Source organism: Coregonus clupeaformis, unplaced genomic scaffold (assembly GCF_020615455.1).
Source record: "Coregonus clupeaformis isolate EN_2021a unplaced genomic scaffold, ASM2061545v1 scaf0101, whole genome shotgun sequence".
NCBI lineage: Eukaryota > Metazoa > Chordata > Actinopteri > Salmoniformes > Salmonidae > Coregonus > Coregonus clupeaformis.
The window spans coordinates 461908-480995 of NW_025533556.1; the positions used below are offsets into that span (position 1 = coordinate 461908).

Here is a 19088-nt window from a genome sequence, read left to right on the forward strand (position 1 = left end):
CTGGATGCTGATTGGCTTACCACGGGTATGACGCAAAAATAATTATTTACTGTTCTATTTATGTTGGTAACCAGTTTATAATCAATACAAGGCACCTCAGGGTGTGGTATATGGCAATATATGGCCAATATACCACAGCTAAGGGTCGTATCCAGGAGGACATTGACCAAGAGAAGCAAATAGATAGTCTACTTTAAGGCATGTTGCATCACATAGCCTAAGATATAAATAATTTACAAAGAAAAGGAAGACATTAGTTCAATTATTGTTCCCAGAATATCAACTGAGCCTCCCACTAATTCCCCTGCAGATTTGAGACGCTGCATGCTTCCTGATTAACTCTCAGCAGGAGCCAAACTCTTCAATCCACTTCTCGTACTTCTCCAGGTCGGAAGCTGATACAGACTTGGACACTTTCTTCAGAGAAGACTCAAAGTCCTCCATGGTGGTAGGCATGTGCATCTCATCTCGGGAGATGTTACGGATCTCCTCTGGCGTTAGCCCCACGATCCTTCGCCGCATGGCCATCAGAGAGGCATCCCTACAGACGTCATGGAGACAGGGTTCACTCAAGGCAATGGAACACAAATAACATTACTCTCATCACATAACTAGATTACGAGTGGTTCTTTATTCCATGATTTCCTTATTGAAGAGGCATCTCGTTTACAAATCAGTGATAGTCTTAGCTGAGTTATTGGAACAAACACACTTGACCAATCTAGAGTTTATTTGTGAATAATTTGTTTGTAAGAAAAACGGAAAAGTCAAAGGCCTTACCTGCACACATTGGTGATGTCAGCTCCTGAGTAGCCCTCCATCTGCTCTGCTATCTTTGCCATGTCCACATCATTGGCCAGCTCCAGCTCCTTTAGGTTGATCTTCAGCAGCTCCACTCTGCCCTTGGCTGCAGAGAAAACAAGCAAACATAACATACGCCATTGTGAATAAATAAATATGGTGCATTCATAAAGTATTCAGACCCCTTCCCTTTTTCCACATATTGTTACGTTACAGACTTGTTAATTTTTTTTTATTAAATAAATAAAAATCCACATCAATCAACACACAATACCCAATAATGAAAAAGCAAAAACAGGTTTAGAAAATGTTGCAAATTTATTAAAAATAAAAAACAAATACCTTATTTACATAAGTATTCAGAACCTTTGCTATGAGACTTGAAATTGAGCTCAGGTGCATCCTGTTTCCATTGTTCATCCTTGATTGGAGTCCACCTATGTTAATTTCAATTGATTGGACATGATTTGGAAAGGCACACACCTGACTATATAAAGATCCCACATTTGACAGTGCATGTCAGATCCAAGCAATGAGGTCGAAGGAATTGTCCATAGAGCTCCAAAACAGGATTGTGTCGTAAATTAAATTGATTGGACATGATTTGGAAAGGTACACACCGGTCTATATAAGGTCCCACAGATGACAGTGCATGTCAGAGCAAAAATCAAGCCATGACATCGAAGGAATTGTCCATAGAGCTCCGAGACAGGATTGTGTTGAGGCACAGATCTGGGGAAGGGTACCAAAAAATGTCTGCAGCATTGAAGGTCCCCAAGAACACAGTGGCCTCCATCATTCTTAAATGGAAGAAGTTTGGAACCACCAAGACTCTTCCTAGAGCTGGCCGCCGGGCCAAACTGAGCAATCGGGGGAGTAGGGCCTTGGTCAGAGAGGTGACCAAGAACCCGATGATCACTCTGACAGAGCTCCAGAGTTCCTCTGTGGAGATGGGAGAACCTTCCAGAAGGACAACCATCTCTGCAGCACTCCACCAATCAAGCCTTTACGGTAGAGTGGCCAGATGGAAGCCACTCCTCAGTAAAAGGAAAATGACAGCCCCAAAAGGCTCATTCAAGGGCTTTTCTTTGTGTTTACTATTTTCTACATTGTAGAATAATAATGAAGACATCAAAACTATTACATAAACACATATGGAATCATGTAGTAACCAAAAAAGTGTTAAATCTAAATATTTTTTAAATTTGAGATTCTTCAAAGTAGCCACCCTTTGCCTTGATGACAGCTTTGCACACTCTTGGCATTCTCTCAACCAACTTCACCTGGAATGCTTTTCCAACAGTCTTGAAGGAGTTCCCACATATGCTGAGCACTTGTTGGCTGCTTTTCCTTCACTCTGCCGTCCGATTGATCCCAAACCATCTCAATTTGGTTGAGGTCGGGGGATTGTGGAGGCCAGGTCATCTGATGCAGCACTCCATCACTCTCCTTCTTGGTAAAATAGCCCTTACACAGCCTGGAGGTGTGTTGGGTCGTTGTCCTGTTGAAAAACAAATGATAGTCCCACTAAGCCCAAACCAGATGGGATGGCGTATCGCTGCAGAATGCTGTGGTAGCCATGCTGGTTAAGTGTGCCTTGAATTCTAAATAAATCACAGACAGTGTCACCAGCAAAGCACCCCTACACCATAACACCTCCTCTTTCCATGCTTTACGGTGGGAAATACACATGCGGAGATCATCCGTACACCCACAACGCATCTCACAAACACACAGCGGTTGTAACCAAAAATCTCCAATTTGGACTCCAGACCAAAAGACACATTTTCACCGGTCTAATGTCCATTGCTCGTGTTTCTTGGCCCAAGCAGGTCTCTTCTTCTTATTGGTGTCCTTCTTTACAGCAATTCGACCATGAAGGCCTGGTTCACACAGTCTCCTCTGAACAGTTGATGTTGAGATGTGTCTGTTACTTGAACTCTCTGAAGCATTTATTTGGGCTGCAATTTCTGAGGCTGGTAACTGTAATGAACTTATCCTCTGCAGCAGAGGTAACTCTGGGTCTTCCATTCCTGTGGCGGTCCTCATGAGAGCCAGTTTCATCATAGCGCTTGATGGTTTTTGCGACTGCACTTAAAGAAACTTTCAAAGTTCTTGAAATTTTCCGTATTGACAACTGATTGGCTCAAACGCATTAAGAAGGAAAGAAATTCCACAAATTAACTTTTAACAAGGCACACCTGTTAATTGAAATGCATTCCAGGTGACTACCTCATGAAGCTGGTTGAGAGAATGCTAAGCGTGTGCAAAGCAGTCATCAAGGCAAGGGTGGCTATTTGAAGAATCTCAAATATAAAATATATTTTGATTTGTTTAACACTTTTTTGGTTACTACATGATTCCATGTGTGTTATTTCATAGTTTTGATGTCTTCACTATTATTCTACAATGTAGAAAATAGCAAAAATAAAATAAAAACCCTTGAATGAGTAGGTGTTCTAAAACTTTTGACCGGTTGTGTGTCTATATTATATATATATCTATATATATATATATATCACACAGCAAAAAAAGCAACGTCCCTTTTTCAGGACCCTGTCTTTCAAAGATAATTCGTAGAAATCTACATAACTTCACTGTAAAGGGTTTAAACACCGTTTCCCATGCTTGTTCAATGAACCATAAACAATTAATGAACATGCACCTGTGGAACGGTCATTAAGACACCAACAGCTTACAGACGGTAGGCAATTAAGGTCACAGTTATGAAAACTTGGGACACTAAAGAGGCCTTTCTACTGACTCTGAAAAACACCAAAAGAAAGATGCCCAGGGTCCCTGCTCATCTGCGTGAACATGCCTTAGGCATGCTGCAAGGAGGCATGAGGACTGCAGATGTGGCCAGGGCAATAAATTGCAATGTCTGTCCTGTGAGACACCTAAGACAGCGCTACAGGGAGACAGGACGGACAGCTGATCGTCCTCGCAGTGGCAGACCACGTGTAACAACACCTGCACAGGATCGGGACATCCGAACATCACACCTGCGGGACAGGTACAGGATGGCAACAACTGCCCGAGTTACACCAGGAACGCACAATCCCTCCATCAGTGCTCAGACTTGTCTGCAATAGGCTGAGAGAGGCTGGACTGAGGGCTTGTAGGCCTGTTGAAAGGCAGATCCTCACCAGACATCACCGTCAACAACGTCACCTATTGGCACAAACCCACCACTGCTGGACCAGACAGGACTGGCAAAAAGCGCGGTTTTGTCTCACCAGGGGTGATGGTCGGATTCGCGTTTATCGTCGAAGGAATGAGCGTTACACCGAGGCCTGTACTCTGGAGCGGGATCGATTTGGAGGTGGAGGGTCCGTCATGGTCTGGGGCGGTGTGTCACACATCATCGGACTGAGCTTGTTGTCATTGCAGGCAATCTCAACGCTGTGCGTTACAGGGAAGACGTCCTCCTCCCTCATGTGGTACCCTTCCTGCAGGCTCATCCTGACATGACCCTCTAGCATGACAATGCCACCAGCCATACTGCTCGTTCTGTGCGTGATTTCCTGCAAGACAGGAATGTCAGTGTTCTGCCATGGCTATTGAGCACGTCTGGGACCTGTTGGATCGGAGGGTGAGGACTAGGGCCATTCCCCACAGAAATGTCCGGGAACTTGCAGGTGCCTTGGTGGAAGGGTGGGGTAACATCTCACAGCAAGAACTGGCAAATCTGGTGCAGTCCGGAGGAGATGCACTGCAGTACTTAATGCAGCCGGTGGCCACACCAGATACTGACTGTTAATTTTGATTTTGACCCCCCCTTTGTTCAGGGACACATTATTCCATTTCTGTTAGTCACATGTCTGTGGAACTTGTTCAGTTTATGTCTCAGTGGTTGAATCTTATGTTCATACAAATATTGACACGTTAAGTTTGCTGAAAATAAACGCAGTTGACAGTGAGGACGTTTCTTTTTTTGCTGAGTTTATATATATATACACATACACAAGTTAAATATATTTTCGATTTTTAACTGTATATGTTTCAGGAACGCAGTGTTAAGCATAAATCATTATAGTACACAGACGCTGAGACGCGATATTCCGGTGTCCCATTGTGACATAGCTACGCAGCTCTGAGACCACCATCCGCGGGGGACGCACAGCCCGAACGTGCACCTCCCCACAATTCCCAACCAATGCGGCTCCGGTAAGCATCCTCTATTCATTTGAATGTGTTGACAGTTGGAGAAATTGCTTGAGAATTCAAAAATTATGAAAGCCAATGGTCCAATATTCTAGAACACTGCTGTCCATATGCCTACATGTTTTGGAATATGATCGACGATTTACAGTGAGTAGTGTTTGTGGACCTGAAGGCAGAGGGATGTAGATTCTCTTCTCCAGACGTCGCCTCAGAGCCTCATCAATATCCCAGGGGAAGTTAGTGGCTGCCAGCACCATCACCATCCTAGAGGGATCCTCATTCTCTGATGCCCCTCCCACACCTAAACAACAGCATAATATCCTATGAACGATAGCATCAAAAACTATAGCAAAATTCTATCACTGCTATGTATTTAGGGTACAATAATTTATTGGGCAAGAAACATTTTTATATAGACATTAATTGTGCATGTAATTAATTTGGCCTTCCATAATCAGAGTGGCTGCTGTTACTGTACCATCCATCTGAACCAGCAGCTCTGCCTTCACCCGCCGGCTAGCCTCATGTTCATCTGATGTTCCTCTGCGGCTGCACATGGAGTCAACCTCATCAATGAATATGGTGGTGGGAGCATAGAACCGGGCCTATCCAGAGGAGAAAAGAAACACTGACTAGAGCCACAACACCTCAAAAACACCACCCTTTCCATCATCTAATATGATACCACCAGTTTTTCTTCTAGGAAAAAAATATTCCACCTGGGTAGGGGAGCTGACGAGGATCTTACCATTTCAAATAGAAGGCGGACCAGTTTTTCAGACTCTCCTCTGTACTTGGAAGTGAGAGTTGAAGATGAAACATTGAAGAATGTGGTTCTGCACTCTGTCGCGACGGCTTTAGCCAGAAGAGTCTTTCCTGTGCCTGGAGGACCCACCATAAGCACACCCTAGGAAAACAATGCACATGGATACACCACATATTAGCAAGGCATCATATCAACTCTTCCAATCAAAATAACATATTAATCAAGTGGGCCTTGGGCTTCGATGTATACCTTCCATGGTCTTCGTATGCCTTTGAAAAACTCAGGCATCCACATGGGTAGCACAACAGCTTCTTTTAAAAGCTTTTTTGCTTCTTCCAAATCTGCAATATCATCCCTATAGGCATTTAAAAAATAAATATTTCCTGTTAGTCAACCCTTACGAAGAGAAACATGTATGTTTTTAGGATGATCCTGTTCAGGAGGTTAATAATCATAGCCAGTGACACACACACCATTTAACATTGGGGTTCTGTGATATGATGTCTCTCTCCAGGGCCTCAATAAGGTCTTTGTCATATCCTTGCCCATCAAACTTCTTCACATCTTTCTCTTTCTCAGAGACTTCAGATTTGTTCTGCAAAACAAATATACAGGATTACTTGTCAGCCCTGAGTGGGCTCAATGCAACCGTGTGGCAGAGGTGTTTTCTAAGCCAGGAACCGGACTGACAACGTGGTGATGATTTTAGGTAACAAGTAGAGCGAAGAATGTTTGGTCTGAAGTGCAAATAGTTTAAGTTAAGGTAGGGTAATGCCAGGCAAATACAATTTTTTAAAATAACATTTATTTAGATTTTCTTAGGTTTACAATGAAAAAGATAGAGCACTGCCGAAAGGAGGAGGATTAAATCTGTATTATGTGAAAGGAGGGTGTAACAAAAGGACCTTTCAGTCCATATTTTAATCCTTGATGGTACTTTGTTGACCTTGTCGTCTTTTGGTTTGGCTGGGGCCTCTTTCTTTTCCTTGCCCTTCAAAGGTTTGGCTCGGTCACCATTGGGCCCGCGTGGTGACTGGCGATGCGGAGCCCGCACACCGGCCACACTCAGGCGGTTGTTGTGAGGTTTACAGTCTTTGTAGGGAACCGGGGGACCCCTAACCGGAAGAGGAGAGGATCTTTGAGGAAAGAAGACAATACTAAATCAATCAACCTAAGCAAATCAAAATCAAATAAAATTTTATTGGTCGCGTACACATACAAAACATGGCCAAAGGTATATGGACACCTGCCCGGCAAACATCTCATTCCAAAATCATGGGCATTAATATGGAGTTGGTCCCCCCTTTGCTAACAGCATCCACTCTTCTGGGAAGGCTTTCCACTAGATGTTGGGACATTGCTGCGGGGACTTGCTTACATTCAGCCACAAGAGCATTAGTGAGATCGGGCACTGACGTTGGGCAATTAGGCCTGGCTCGCAGTCGGCGTTCCAATTCATCCCAAAGGTGTTCGATGGGGTTGATGTCAGGGCTCTGTGCAAGCCAGTCAAGTTCTTCCACACCGATCTCGACAAACCATTTCTGTATGGACCTCGCTTTGTGCACTGGGGCATTGTCATGCTGAAACAGGAAATGGCCTTCCCCAAACTGTTGCCACAAAGTTGGAAGCACAGAATCGTCTTGAATGTCATTGTATGCTGTAGCGTTAAGATTTCCCTTCACTGGAACTAAGGGGCCTCGCCCAAACCATGAAAAAGAGCCCCAGACCATTATTCCTCCTCCACCAAACTTTACAGTTGGCACTATGCATTGCAGTAGGTAGCATTCCCCTGGCATCCGCCAAACTAAGATTTGTCAGTCGGACTGCCAGATGGTGAAGTGTGATTAATCACTCTAGAGAACGAGTTTCCACTGCTCCAGAGTCCAATGGTGGCGAGCTTTCCACCACTCCAGCCGACACTTGCCATTGCACAAGCAGTTCTTGTGCTGACGTTGCACAAGTTTGCCAATGTTTGTCTATGGAAATTGCATGGCTGTGTGCTCGATTTTATACACCTGTCAGCAACGGATGTGGCTGAAATAGTCGAATCCACTAATTTGAAGGGGTGTCCACATACTTTTGTACAGTGTATTTTGCAGAAGTTATTGCGGGTGTAGCGAAATGCTTATGTTCCTAACTCCAACAGTGCAGTAATACCTAACAATACAAAACACGCAAATCCCAAAAATAAAAATAAAGGAATTAAGAAATATATTATTATTAGAATGAGCAAGAGTCCGGAATATAAATACATACACTATATATACACAAAAGTATGTGGACACCCCTTCAAATTAGTGGATTTGGCTATTTCAATCACACCCGTTGCTGACAGGTGTATAAAATCGAGCACACAGCCATGCAAACTCCATAGACAAACATTGGCAGTAGAATGGCCTTACTGATGAGCTCAGTGACTTTCAACATGGCACAGTCATAGGATGCCACCTTACCAGCAAATCAGTTAGTCAAATTTCTGCCCTGCTAGAGCTGCCCCGGTCAACTGTAAGTGCTGTTATTGTGAAGTGGAAACGTCTAGGAGCAACAACGGCTCAGCCGCGAAGTGGTAGACCACACAAGCTCACAGAACAGGACCACCGAGTGCTGAAGCGCATAGCGCATAAAAATCGTCTGTCATCGGTTGCAACACTCACTACTGAGTTCCAAACTGCCTCTGGAAGCAACGTCAGCACAATAACTGTTTGTCGGGAGCTTCATGAAATGGGTTTCCATGGCCGAGCAGCCACACACAAGCTCACCATGCACAATGCCAAGCATCGGCTGGAGTGGTGTAAAGCTCGCCGCCATTGGACTCCAGAGCAGTGGAAACGCGTTCTCTGGAGTGATAATCACGCTTCCATCTGGCAGTCCGACGGACGAATCTGGGTTTGGCGGATGCCAGGAGAACGCTACCTGCCCCAATGCAGTGCCAACTGTAAAGTTTTGTGCAGGAGGAATAATGGTCTGGGGCTGTTTTTCATGGTTCGGGCTAGGCCCCTTAGTTCCAGTGAAGGGAAATCTTAACACTACAGCATACAATGACATTCAAGACGATTATGTGCTTCCAACTTTATGGCAACAGTTTGCGGAAGGCCCTTTCCTGTTTTAGCATGACAATGCCCCTGTGCACAAATCGAGGTCCATACAGAAATGGTTTGTCGAAATCGGTGTGGAAGAACTTGACTGGCCTACACAGAGCCCTGACCTCAACCCCATCGAACAACTTTGGGATGAATTGGAACGCCGACTGCGAGCCAGTCCTAATCGCTCAACCTCACTAATGCGCTTGTGGCTAAATGGAAGGTGGTCCCCGTAGCAATGTTCCACCATCTAGTAGATAGCCTTCCCAGAAGAGTGGAGGCTGTTATAGCAGCAAAGGGGGGGACCAACTCCATATTAATGCCCATGATTTTGGAATGTGATGTTCGACAAGCAGGTGTCTACATACTTTTGATCATGTAGTGTATGTATGTATATGATGGTTTGTATAGACAGTATATGAATAGAAATGGTGTGCACAGCAGTAGTTATATATAGGATGAGCCGTGACTAGAATACAGTATACACATATGAAGTGGGTAAAACAGTACGTAAACATTATTAAAGTGACCAGTGTTCGATGACTATGTACATAGGGCAGCCGTCTCTAAGCTGCAGATTTAAGTACCAGCTGGCACTCCAAATAATACATTAATGTTAAGCTATTTTGTATGCTAAAACTAAAATGTCACATTTAGACCTCAAGTAGGTCTATACCTTTAAGTGCTGCAAGAAAGAGAGCAGGCTACTTACTATCAGGTACTCTGAGCACTAATTCCACTCATTACTTATTTTATTCAAACAGCTTACTCTCCCCTCTTACTAACCAAACTACACACCCCATCAGATACTAATGCAAAGACCTGAAAACAACTTAAATATATTTTCCCAGTAAAGTGCAATATCCACTTATGAATGACTGGGCCAGTAAATGTATACACTAGAATAGGAATACGTGTGAAAGGAGTCCATACAGTACCTGCACTCTACTTGTACAGGCCACATGTCACTACTGCCATCTTTATTACTTGGTGGTTTGGATGGGGTGGTCTCCAGTTGAAAACTTTCTAGAGTTGTCATTATTTCTTCAACCTGTTTGTTTTCTTCGTTTATCTCTTGCCATACCTGTAAAGAGATGTCAAAAGCAAGGATCGAAGTGACATTTGCAGACATTGCCTGACCAAAGCTCTGTTTAAATTAAACAAACTTGGGTTTGAAAGTGAAACATGTCATAGATTTTACCTTTTGCCATCTTTGTTGGAAGCTACTGCTGTCCCGTACTGTAAAAAGGTGTTTCTTGATTTGTTCAAGTACTCCCTGATAGCAAACAATAGCAGAACTGTAGTTCCCAAGTAATGCAAACTCTCGAGCAAGTTTCACGTTTTCACTGATCTCATGCAGACTCATTCTAGGAGATGAAGAACATTAGTTGTTAGTACAGTTCTCTCTAGAAGGGATGACAACAGAGATTCTGACTGTAAAACAAAACATCAAGGGCACAAGTCGACAAGATGGACATAAGGATGTGCTGTGCAAGCTGTATCTGACTGTTAGCTTACTTAGCATAACTTGGCTAGCTGGTTAACTAACTCAGCTAGCTAGCCAACATGTTTCAGATGAACGAGCAAACAGCACCACGATTTAGAAAAACAATACCAGTAATAAAACTAGCAAAAGTATTTGTCACATAACGTTACTGGCACATAAAAATACAACTTCAAACTAGCTCCCAAACATCTTTACCATGCTAGTTAGCTATAGTGCTAACTAGTTAGACCCACCTGTTGCATTGTTGATGGGAAATAAATATACGACACAAATTGTAGAACCGCACCCAAGGACTGAAACACAAATGGATCCAAGGCTTTCAAAATGGCTAAAATATGTAATACGGGTAGCTACATAAATATGGTTTATTTTCGTCTGACAAGAGAGCTACAACAACACACCCGCCTCTAATGTCTGAAGCTGTCAAGGCGTCATATCCTGAACTGGATTCAGAACCATAGTGGCAGCAGTACTACGACCGTTGTCACGCTTTCATGTACCAAAAGTTAAAATAATAATATAGCTATAAATTGTATTTCATGGGCTTTGACCCTCTTCACCTGACTCCACATTTGGGTGAACAGATACTGGCATATTTGATTTGAATAGCTAGTTGAACCAGCCTGTATATTGGATAGTTCCAGGAGTGTAAGGTGTGAAACGGACAATAAAATGGAATTCGTGGAAGTGCTTTACATTGTTTATTAATCACCCCGTTCCCTGCACCCCCCCTTTTTTTTTACACTAAAATCGATTTATGTCATCTTTACATGATTTCAACAAAACCAGTGCAGGAATGTCAGTGTTCCTATTCCATAATTACATTAATATCTTTCCAAAACACTCATAAAAGGCAAAGTATGGGATAGGGGTGGAGACCCATCTATCCACTATGAGCTGTGGACTACTAAAGAGTGCCAGTTTATAATCCAGTTTCCCAGTACAACAGTGTCAATCCTTCATTAACAGGTCAGCCGTGTCAGTGAGCTCATAAACAGCGTAGCCTAGTGCTTTGGTTGAGACTGAATAGAAGAAGTGATGAAAGCAGATGCTGTGGAAGTGAATGAAAGAGAGGAAAATATACTGTACATAGCATAACAGAGCCTGTTGGCCCCAGTCATTCCATCTCTGTTTTTTTGTAGGAGTATTATTACAATAGGTACCTTTCAGATTGTTTCCTTGGTGCTGATAGAGCCCAAACAAAATAGACACTGTGGAATGACCGTTACCAAAAATGACAGAGGAAAGATTTTAGAGGGGAATAATGAAGAGGGCCTGCCCTAATGAATATCAACTAACCAACAGAATAGAGAAAATATTTACATCAAGTGTACAACAATTTATAAATACATTTTATGTATAAATTCAAAAAATACACAAAATCCTAGTTAAATCAACTAAGGCTAGTCTAGTCCCATATACAGTATTTGGTGAAAGAGCAGAAGATCAAAGGCACAGCAATGAATAATTCAAGAGTTACTTATCCCTGCAAATTCTACCAGTTATATCACTAATACAGTATATCCCCATTGCAATAGACCTTCAAATATAAATTAGGAACATTTCCAATAATTATTATATCAACTAGCATCACCAGTTTATAATATCTTAAATAAATTAAGGCTTAAAACAGGGTTTGTAAGTCTTCGAACAACACCCTGATATTTTTTCTTTCAATTAATTTAAGTCTGTTCAGAGTCACAACACATATGAAGCATACCCTGTACAACACCATGAATTCACTTGTAGTGTGAAAAGACTAAACCCTCCTCCTGCAGACTGTAGTGTAGTTATGTACCGTGTATCTGCTTTGTATGGTACAATTATATCTTCTCCTTATTGTTCCGGCCCACAGAATACACACACACCCCCTGACCCGCTCTCTGACAAACCAGCAACCTGTTTCCCAGACCTATTATGTGCAAACAGTCCAGCAGAACAAACATGTTCTTAAATGATACTAAACATAGACCAAATCACGGCCCTGTGCCCCCCTGCTACTCTCTTCCTGGTCTCCCTCCTCCTGTGCCAGGGCCTCAGAGTCTGCCTCGTCCCTATAAGAATCCTCCTCATAATCTTTGCCAATGGGCTTGGGACAGCTGTAGGGGTGGCCGTTGTCATCGAAGAAGCGTCGGAAGGTGAACTCGTAGAAGGCGTGCTCGGGGTGCTTGCCGTTCCTGAACCACCCATTGAGGGTGTCGTTGTGGTTGCCCTCACCTTCGTTGTTGCTGCTCCACAGCTTGTCTGGATCCACCGGGTCAAAGTTGGAGGTGTCTGTGCAGTGAGCGATAGTGGGGATGTAGGGGGCCGGCTGCATCTGCCGCAGGTCGTTGGAGAAGTCGATGGTCTTGAAAAAGGGCTGCACCTTGATCTCGTCGGCACCGTTCTTGCCGAGGCGGTCCTCGGGGCCACGGCATAGTTTAATGATGAGGTCTGATGCCTCTGGGCTCAGCTTGGCTTGAGGGGGGATGTGCAGGGTGGTCTGCCAGTTTATCACCTGGGTAGAATAACGAACCAGAGCGTTAAACATAGAGCGGAGGAAAACACCTAACAAACCAGGCCAACATGAGATATGCTCAGTTTTTGACTGGATGATTTACCTTGAGCTGGGTTTCCAGGGGTGTAGTTGCTAAGAAAGGAGGTTGCCCAACCACCATTTCATACAGAATGACACCAACACTCCACCAATCACACAGTTGGGTGTATCCTTGAACAGAGGTAACACAGTCACATGTTAGACACAATAACATTGTGCACAAGAGACAAATAATAACCTTTAAAGATTCCACTCCTGCGCTGGTAATTCAAACATCACAGATAATATTTCCAACTTCAGAGTGGATTCAACTTTTCCCTTTCACAGGCTTACCTGTCCTAAGCAGCACCTCTGGAGCGATGTAGTTGGGTGTCCCCACCAAGGAGTGAGCCAGGCAGCGCTGGTGTTGCCTTGCCTTCCTCCTCTCCAGGGGCTTGAGACGGTCTGCACAGCGACAGTTAGATGGGTCCTGCTCCCATTCCTTACTGAAGTCCATGCTGTCCTGCCGAACATGGTCTCCTGCAGAGAGCGACGACACAAAGATTAGCATGGCTTTACTGACAATGAAAAGGGGGAGAACCAAAACACCCTCTTAGATTGAAGCAGCAACAAGCATCATAAGACATGGATCATACGAACCACTCTGGTAGTACTTAGAGTCATGCGTCCAGCGGAAGCCGGTGCAGAGGCCAAAGTCGGTGAGCTTGATGTGTCCATCCCGGTCTATGAGGATGTTGTCTGGCTTGATGTCGCGATGGATGAAGCCCATCTTGTGCACACTCTCCACGGCGCAGGTGAGCTCAGCGATGTAGAACTGAGCCAACTCCTCTTTGAAGAGGCCCAGGCGGATCAGCAGACTCATCATGTCTCCTCCAGGGATGTAGTCCATCACAAAGTACAGGTTGTCCTTGTCCTGGAATGAGTAGTAGAGCCGCACCACCCACTCATTATCAGCCTCAGCCAGGATGTCTCTCTCTGCTTTGACGTGGGCCACCTGGTTCCTGAGGAGAACGTCCTTCTTGCGCAGCGTCTTCATGGCGTACAGGGCTCCAGTGTCCTCCTTCCGGGCTAGACACACCTCTCCAAAGGCTCCGATGCCCAGGGTCTTGATCCTCTTGAACATCGACTTGTCCATCTTGGCCCGCTTCAGTCGGATGTAGTTGGACTCTTTCTGAGACAGCATCATGCGCATCTGCTCCTGCGCATCCCCTGACAACTTGACCTAATAGCAAAATATGACAATTTACATTCAGGCCCTTAAGAGAGAACCACAGATTCATTAGCAAAGCAATGCATTCAACCTGGCAGAATGCTGGCCCAGGTAAAGGAACACAAAATAGTAACCATTAAAACACATTAGAAAGGTAGAAAAACAACCAAAGAGATACAGCAGACATTCTCAATAAGGCTGGTTGTCTTGGCAAGCATAATTTAAGACGGACGGAGCACTAACATGGAAAGTGGATGGGAAGGCATGCATCTCCCTAAGGAGTTGGTGTGATGCGGTCAGTCAGCAGAGGGCTTCATGTTGTTCAATTAAAATGGCCCATCTTTCAACAACTGCTTACTTGGTCATTGATCTGTGTGGACTATTCAGGTCACAGCATTGATAGGAGATACCTTTAACTTCTACATCAGCTGTTAGCGACAGCAGGGAGAGAAAAGGAGAGAGAGAAAGACAGCTAAGCAGGAGGGAAGAATAGAACATTCAAAAGAATGAAAATACAGCTTGAACAGGAACTAAATAGTAAAGAAAGAGTCAGGAAGATTGAAAGCCAAGACTGCATGATGACATATTTGAAGAGGGTGCCAGAATCTTAAGGATGACGGTAATTGGACATGCCAAATCCATTACAGTGTAAATGTAGGCCTTTCAGCTAATAAATAAATACCCTGTATTCCTCTGAATTGAATAGACCAAATGTATTTAGATTATACCATTGTTTAGACCAAATTTAACTCATAGGGACATTATAAGCAGTAACTGTGTACTCTCACCCTCTGCATCTCACTCTCCAGCTGTTTCTTCCTATGGATCCTCATCTGGTGGTTCTTCAGGATGTTCTCAACGTGTTGCTCCATGAAGAACTTGAAGGCCTGGGGAGAGTAGAGCGGCACTCTGGGGTCTCCTCTGCGCTCTTCGTCTTTCTTGTTCCGGCGCACAGGCACTGGAGACGTGGTGATCTGTTTATTCTCCTTCTCTGTTCCCACAGCAGCAGAGTCTGGGCCTTCTGGCCTGTCACTAGCGGTGCTGCTACAATCCTCCTCCTCTGCAGCCTCCTCTCTCCCAGAACTAGGCTTGGGCCCTGGGTCATAGGCAGGGCAGGGTGCAACAGGCTGCTGGAGGAGGTGTTTGGGGTATGGGGGTGGAGGACCCTGGTAACTGGGCACCTCTGTTACTGGCATGGGTACCTGGGGCATGGGTGCTGGTGGTTGTGGCTCCTGGTAGGTAGTTGGAGGTGGAGGGGGCTGGTGCATCCAGGGTGGGTGTGCGGGGGCCACGGCAGTGTGTAGCTCAGGCTTCTGCACGCGCATGCTCTTCACGGGCTGCAGGATGGGGGCCTGGGTGATGGCTGTCACTGTGGTGGCAGAGGGCTGGGAGCTGGCCGGGTGGCCCTGCCTGTTGCTCATCTGGTGGCTGTTGAAGGAGTTGGATCGGACAGGGATGCTGTGCTGCTGCCATGAGGGGGACATGTCCTGGTTAATGCTACCTTGGGAGGACTGAGGCTGGCCGGGGGGTGCTTGGGACCAGGACTGAGGCACACCCATGTTGTACATGTCAAGATTGTGACTGTTTCGGTTAGGCACCATCATGGACTGGGGGAGGTTACCACTGTTGATGTAGGATGAGGAAGAGGCAGGACCTCCGGCCTGCATCTGCTGAGCGGTTGGGCTTTGTCTGTTGCTCTGATTCACCGGGTAAGGGGGAGGGGGTTGTCTGCTGCCACCACTCTGATGTCCCATGTAGTCTGGCTGAGGGGAGCCGTTCTGAGACCAGCTGGAGGGGAAGCTGAACTTGTTACCCCCAGAGCTCTGCATGATGATGGGCTGACGGCCCATGGGCACTGGGCTTATGCCCCTCTGGTTCTGGGGGGTTGGGGCTGAGTAGCCTTCAGGCCAGGCCCCTTGTGGAACAGGAGAGATGCGGGGCACCAGGTAATCCATGTTGCCAGAGAAGCGCTTGGTGGAGGGGTTACTGTCCCAGGAAGGTGGGGGTGGGGTTGCACCTCTGTTTGGGGGAGGGGTGACACTGCGCACCTGAGGGTTTAGGGGAGGGTTCACCCGTTGGTTGTTTCCAGGGTGGCCCTGTGGGAAGGCTGGGGGTGGGCCTCGTCCTGCCAGGTCACCCTGGGGTCCAGGGCTGTCTGAACGGTACATCATCCCCTCCACCATCATGGGGCCATGTCTCTGAACCAGGGACTCCTTGGAACCCTTCCAGCTCTGCCTCCTCAGCACAGGCTGCTGAATGTGAGATGAACCTGCAAGGATGGGAAGAAAAACTACAGTTCATGGCAGCATATAAAAATTAATCATTATGTTTGCGATAGACATTACTGAAATATGAAAGAAAGCAACCCATTGCTTTGTACAACATTCTCATTTGAAACACACTCCCTTCCCCCAAACCAGAGTTGTTCAACAGAATCTTGTTCCCTCATTGACAATATATTGCATCTCTAGCGACAAATAGTATAGCCAAGTCCTAGATCCTGCAACAATTGTTGCCAGGTTTCCGTGAACAACCCTGGATAAAGAAGAGGTTTGGTCCCAGAGGACAGACACGTACCGGGGGCTTTCATGCCTGCATTGACGGGGCGGGCGGCGGCAGCCACCATCTGCTCCCGCACAGGATCCTGGTAGCTCATTTTACTAATATACTCTATGGCTGCCTCCACGCTGCGACTGTTGGTCTGCTTCAGAGCACGTATCACCATTTCCTGCACACAATACATTTACTAGCTATTAATACCTGAAATAAATAAAAGGTTTCTCGAGGCGCTATTAGACAGACTTCATATCAAGTTTACAGGAACTACTTACCCACAACTCACAAATACAATGGAATTAATTGTTTTTTTGACATACTTGGTTTCATAGAAAATATTTCATTCATCTCAGCCTCAGTGCTGAATACAGACAATCATGTCATGTGACTGACTAGTTGAAAACATATTTAGCATGAGAAAATGACACCCTGAGCATGCAGCTAAAGCTGGTCATTCCACATTGCATAGCTTTCATATTTCACATCAGTCTCCTGTCATCTATCAACAAAGGGAAAACATTCTGCAATAACTCCTTTTATGCCGTGCTCTTATGGTATCTATCTGAGTGACTCAAACATAACAAAATCAATGGGGGCCCCATGCCAAGACATTTTTGGAATTTTTTTATGTTCTCGCTGACTGTCTAGTTTTTATTTTGGTGATTGTTAGTTCTCAAAGATGATCTTATTTAACAATATATAGCTCCATTATATTTTCTGCATAATTTATCTGTTTTTTGTCATTTAAGTTTACACTGAAAACATTAAGCCATCCCAAAAAAGAAAAATATATTCTAAAATGTAATCTTATTTGTTGGAGTGGTGGCAACGATTTAGCTGAATATAGGGGAAACACTGGTATCACTTAGATTATTCGACAACTACCAGTATGGACGTTGCTTGAGTGATTTGAAAACGTTTAATTATTTAAGTTTTATTCAATAATTGAAAATAACTTAATTTACTAGAGAGTACTAACGTTACTAGCTACCTAGCTGAAGTACTGTTTCCACTTTTACATTCTTCCTCCTTACCTCCTCAAAGCCAGCAGACAGCAGCTCCAGCAGCATCTGTTTGTTAACCTCTGCAGTCCTTCCAGAAGAGCTGGGCTCATTGGCAAAAGGCATCAGGGACTTGCGAATCTCCTGCAAGGCCTTGTGGTAGGGGTTTCTGGGGTTGCTGCAGCGCCCTTGCTGCCTGGGGTCTTCAGACAACACCTTTCCAGCGCCCCCCATGTCCACCTTAGGGAGGTCAGAAGGCCGTGAAAGGTTCCGGAGACTCTCACGAATTTCCTGCAGCATCTGGTGGCTGTTTCCACTGTAGTTGCTGGCGGGGAAAGTCTTGGGTCGCATCTGTCGAAATCCTTCGGGTTTCTCTCCTCTCTTCATGTAAGAACATGTAGGTTGACAGCCAAAGGAGAGAACAGGATAAAGCACACAGCAGTGTCACTGCGAGGCTATCTGGGGCCAAGAGAAGGTTCAAGATTGAAATTACTTTACATCTGCATCCTGCTGAGTACCTGGGGACAACAAAACATTATAAACATGGTGCAGTTAGCTAATAGGAATGAAAGCAATCTCTCAACAGATGAGTAGTGAAATGACCCTAAAGATTTTGGGTCAATTCATATATTCAGACAATTCCTTATGGAAGATAACTGCAATAGCTTACTTTTGTAGCTATAAGTTACAACCTTATCAATGCAACTAACGTTTGCTAGCAAAGGTGACCATGAAAACGAATGGTGTTGGTGGCACACTTATTTAGCTTACATTAGGTAACTAGCTACCAAATATGGTTAAACCTGTACGTAGTAACGTTACTGACTATAGAATGTTATGTAAGCAAATAGGTTATCCAGACAGTTACAAAGCTAAAAGGTAGTGAAGAATACAATTCAATGTTTTATCTAGTTAACGCTAGCAAGTCACTAGCACCTGACTCAACTTCAGTTAAATAACTAGCCAGCCAGCTAAACTATAGCAAAGCTCGGCCACAGATAGAACCAGGCCCGGCTGCTGCAGGTTGTCCACGGCCCGTCGGTGTCGCAAAACAACCACTAGCCATCCAAGTTAGCTAGCTAACTAGCACGCTACTAGCTAACAGGTTGTTGTCAATGAACTTACCGGCAGCAGTGTTATTCTCCTAATCAAATCTCCAGACTTCAAATCAACTAGAAAGTGCGATCAACTATTAGTAAATCGACTGATTTAGACGAAGTTTGAAAGTGATTAACTTTAATGCTACTCCGTGTTAGCCCCAATTGTGGCTTGAATATTCCTGTGATGTCTGACAGAGAGAAGTTGCCCGGATGTGCTGGTTCACTGGGTTGTTTTTCCCGTTTCCCATCAACCCCTGCGATAGCGCGTCTTTCGCAAAAGTGATTCAGGTAGTCTTACTCATAAAAATAAAACAAGTACAATATATAAACAAAATTAAAACAAAATGGATTCTATAAATAATCT

At 44.7% G+C, this 19088-nt stretch overlaps 2 protein-coding genes across 8 annotated transcripts; both read right to left on the reverse strand.

The window, feature by feature from the left end:
* Positions 1 to 68: 68 nt before the first annotated feature.
* On the reverse strand, positions 69 to 10734 carry LOC121552957 (katanin p60 ATPase-containing subunit A1). 4 transcript variants are annotated; one of them, XM_041866073.2, is made up of 11 exons: positions 10555 to 10734; positions 10016 to 10090; positions 9753 to 9898; positions 6681 to 6870; positions 6208 to 6329; positions 5984 to 6089; positions 5717 to 5875; positions 5447 to 5573; positions 5135 to 5269; positions 781 to 907; positions 69 to 541 (listed from the first exon to the last, which is right to left on the reverse strand). In XM_041866073.2, the coding sequence occupies exons 1-11, from the start codon at positions 10561 to 10563 to the stop codon at positions 343 to 345; spliced, it is 1395 nt and encodes a 464-aa protein (XP_041722007.1). In that variant the 5' UTR covers positions 10564 to 10734; the 3' UTR covers positions 69 to 342. The 4 variants fall into 4 exon arrangements, with proteins under 4 accessions (XP_041722007.1, XP_041722006.1, XP_041722004.1 ...); XM_041866072.2 differs by having other exon boundaries at positions 6681 to 6849; positions 10016 to 10181; XM_041866070.2 differs by having other exon boundaries at positions 10016 to 10181.
* A 271-nt stretch (positions 10735 to 11005) lies between these two features.
* Positions 11006 to 18986, reverse strand: LOC121552337 (serine/threonine-protein kinase LATS1). Of its 4 annotated transcripts, none has more exons than XM_045213343.1 (8): positions 18750 to 18978; positions 17658 to 18079; positions 16645 to 16795; positions 14856 to 16336; positions 13497 to 14079; positions 13191 to 13376; positions 12922 to 13028; positions 11006 to 12818 (listed from the first exon to the last, which is right to left on the reverse strand). In XM_045213343.1, exons 2-8 carry the CDS (start codon positions 18009 to 18011, stop codon positions 12282 to 12284), a joined length of 3399 nt encoding a protein of 1132 aa, XP_045069278.1. In that variant the 5' UTR covers positions 18012 to 18079; positions 18750 to 18978; the 3' UTR covers positions 11006 to 12281. The 4 variants fall into 4 exon arrangements, 3 of the variants coding, with proteins under 3 accessions (XP_045069278.1, XP_045069277.1, XP_041721119.2); XM_045213342.1 differs by having other exon boundaries at positions 17658 to 18083; XM_041865185.2 differs by having other exon boundaries at positions 17658 to 18142.
* Between the last annotated feature and the right edge of the window lie 102 nt (positions 18987 to 19088).